At 38.9% G+C, this 2,073-nt stretch overlaps 1 protein-coding gene across 1 annotated transcript; it reads right to left on the reverse strand.

The window, feature by feature from the left end:
* Nucleotides 1-1,144: 1,144 nt before the first annotated feature.
* Nucleotides 1,145-1,573, reverse strand: LOC100472377 (short coiled-coil protein B). Its single transcript, XM_002924231.3, has one exon. The coding sequence runs from the start codon at nucleotides 1,571-1,573 to the stop codon at nucleotides 1,145-1,147; it is 429 nt and encodes a 142-aa protein (XP_002924277.2).
* Between the last annotated feature and the right edge of the window lie 500 nt (nucleotides 1,574-2,073).

Below are 2,073 nucleotides of genomic sequence, written 5' to 3' on the forward strand. Positions count from 1 at the left end.
AAACACTACAAACCAAGTGGTTAGGTTAACAGAAAATTCAGGGAGACATGGTGACAGAACATACTGAGAAGGTATCAGGTAGTATGCATGCACTTTATTCCTGATTTTTATACTAATACGCTCTAAAGGGATTTTGCAAAAGTTGATCTGCTGGGTACTACAAATATACCTTGAGACTCAACTCTTTGTAACTATTCTCTTCTAGATGTGGTTGACAGAAGATTAGTCACATTTAATCTACTCTCATATATAAATTCTCCAAAAGATCTAGTCTGTGCCAGAGATCATGCAAATCTGGAGTAAAACCATTTGGAGTTGCTTCTACTGTATGCCAAGTACTTTCCCTATCCTATTTCCATTTTTCTCAAAATTTCCTATTACAAATATATAACCAGAGCTCATCTTTTTAGATACCAAGTGGGTTATTTTTGCAAAAGGAAGTTTTTATCAACAAACCTTCCCAATTTGACAATTCGGTGGCAAAGAAAAGTCTTCATATGTATAGCCTCTGTTTCCAATTGAGTAAAGAGAAACCAATAATCTTATCTTAATACTAAGGTAAGCTCTAACTGCGAAAGTATCCTATTCGGGTTAAATTTCAACAATTCAAGCTCAGGTTATTCTCACAGATGATTAACTATTACAATTACTTTTACAACTGTGAAACCAGTATTTTTTTTCCTTAGGGGAAGGGAAATGGGAAGGAAGAAGCACATGGAGAAGAGGCACGACACAGTGGACAGCGTATGCACAGCTGTATATTCAGTGCACGATCTTGGTCACTTTTCACAATACGATGGCTATTTTCTTGTATCTCTTACTGTGCCTATAATAAAAGAAAGTGCTACACCTCTAAATCAAAGCGAATTTGACAAAACATTCACTTTCAAGTTTCATAAACATATGCATTTCTAATTATAAAGTCTCTATGAGACATTTGCATGTTTACATAGACTAACATATATCACGCAAGCTCATGGATGTCTTCTGTTACACTCCTAATTTTGCCTAGATCTGACATTATCTTCATAAATATTCAATTAAGCCGCAAACAAAATTACTGTAACTTTTTGAATCTATCCAAGTTTTAAAGAAAAGAGAAAGATCAGCAGCAATCCCATAAAACAGAAGGGATGTCAATCCCTTACTTTCTTTGGCTTTTTGTGTCAGTTGTTTGAAAAACACTAGAAGCTGACATGAGGTTTTCTAAATATTGTCCAAGAACTTGGTTTTCTGATTTTAGCTTCAGAATTTCTTCCTTAACTGCATCTACTCTTGCTGACAGATCTTCAAGTGTGTGTTGAAGTTCCAACACTTGATTAATAAGTTGTGTTTTTTCCTCCAGTTCCACCTGATTTTCAGCATCAACTGTATACATGATGGCATTCATCATCTCCAGTAACAAACTTTTGGGCATTGCGTACGAAATCCTTGACGAATGGTCAGCTGTTGGAGGTGCTGGGAGTGGGAGGGATCTAATCAATTGTTCTTCAGTGGTCAGGGTGTCCCTAATAAAGGATACAACTGATAGAAGAAAAGCATCCTCAGTGTTCCCATGGGTGTCAGTGAGCATAATGCTCTCAGATTCAAAGACAACCACTTGCTGGTTCTAGAATTAAGCTAACTGGCTCTGCAAGGCACAAAGATGGACCTATGACAGGAATCTGTGGTGAAACATCTTGCAGCATAGGTCCAGCCTCAGTCGAAGGACTTTTGTCAACTGGTCAGGATTGTCAGGGACAGTGATGATGTCTGCAATGGTCAAGGGTGTAATGAGGGGGGCTCTGGACTGCCTCCCAGGGCACAACTATCACAGTGAAAATAAGCATTCACACAGTCCAGACTGACTGGCCTCCAAGACTTGCCTGTAATGTGTGCAGTTTATTGGATTCCTTGTGGGGCAGTGACAATAATGAAGGACCTAACACTCATTCCCCTTTCTTCTTCAGTATCTGAATTTTTGGAAGGCCACAAGGTACCCAGCTGAAAAATTGCATTTCCCAGTCTCCCTTGTGGACAGGAGTGGTTAATGAGATTTAAGCAGAAGTCACTCTGTCTGCCCTCTGCTCTTCC

Source organism: Ailuropoda melanoleuca, chromosome 5, assembly GCF_002007445.2.
Source record: "Ailuropoda melanoleuca isolate Jingjing chromosome 5, ASM200744v2, whole genome shotgun sequence".
NCBI classification, from domain to species: domain Eukaryota; kingdom Metazoa; phylum Chordata; class Mammalia; order Carnivora; family Ursidae; genus Ailuropoda; species Ailuropoda melanoleuca.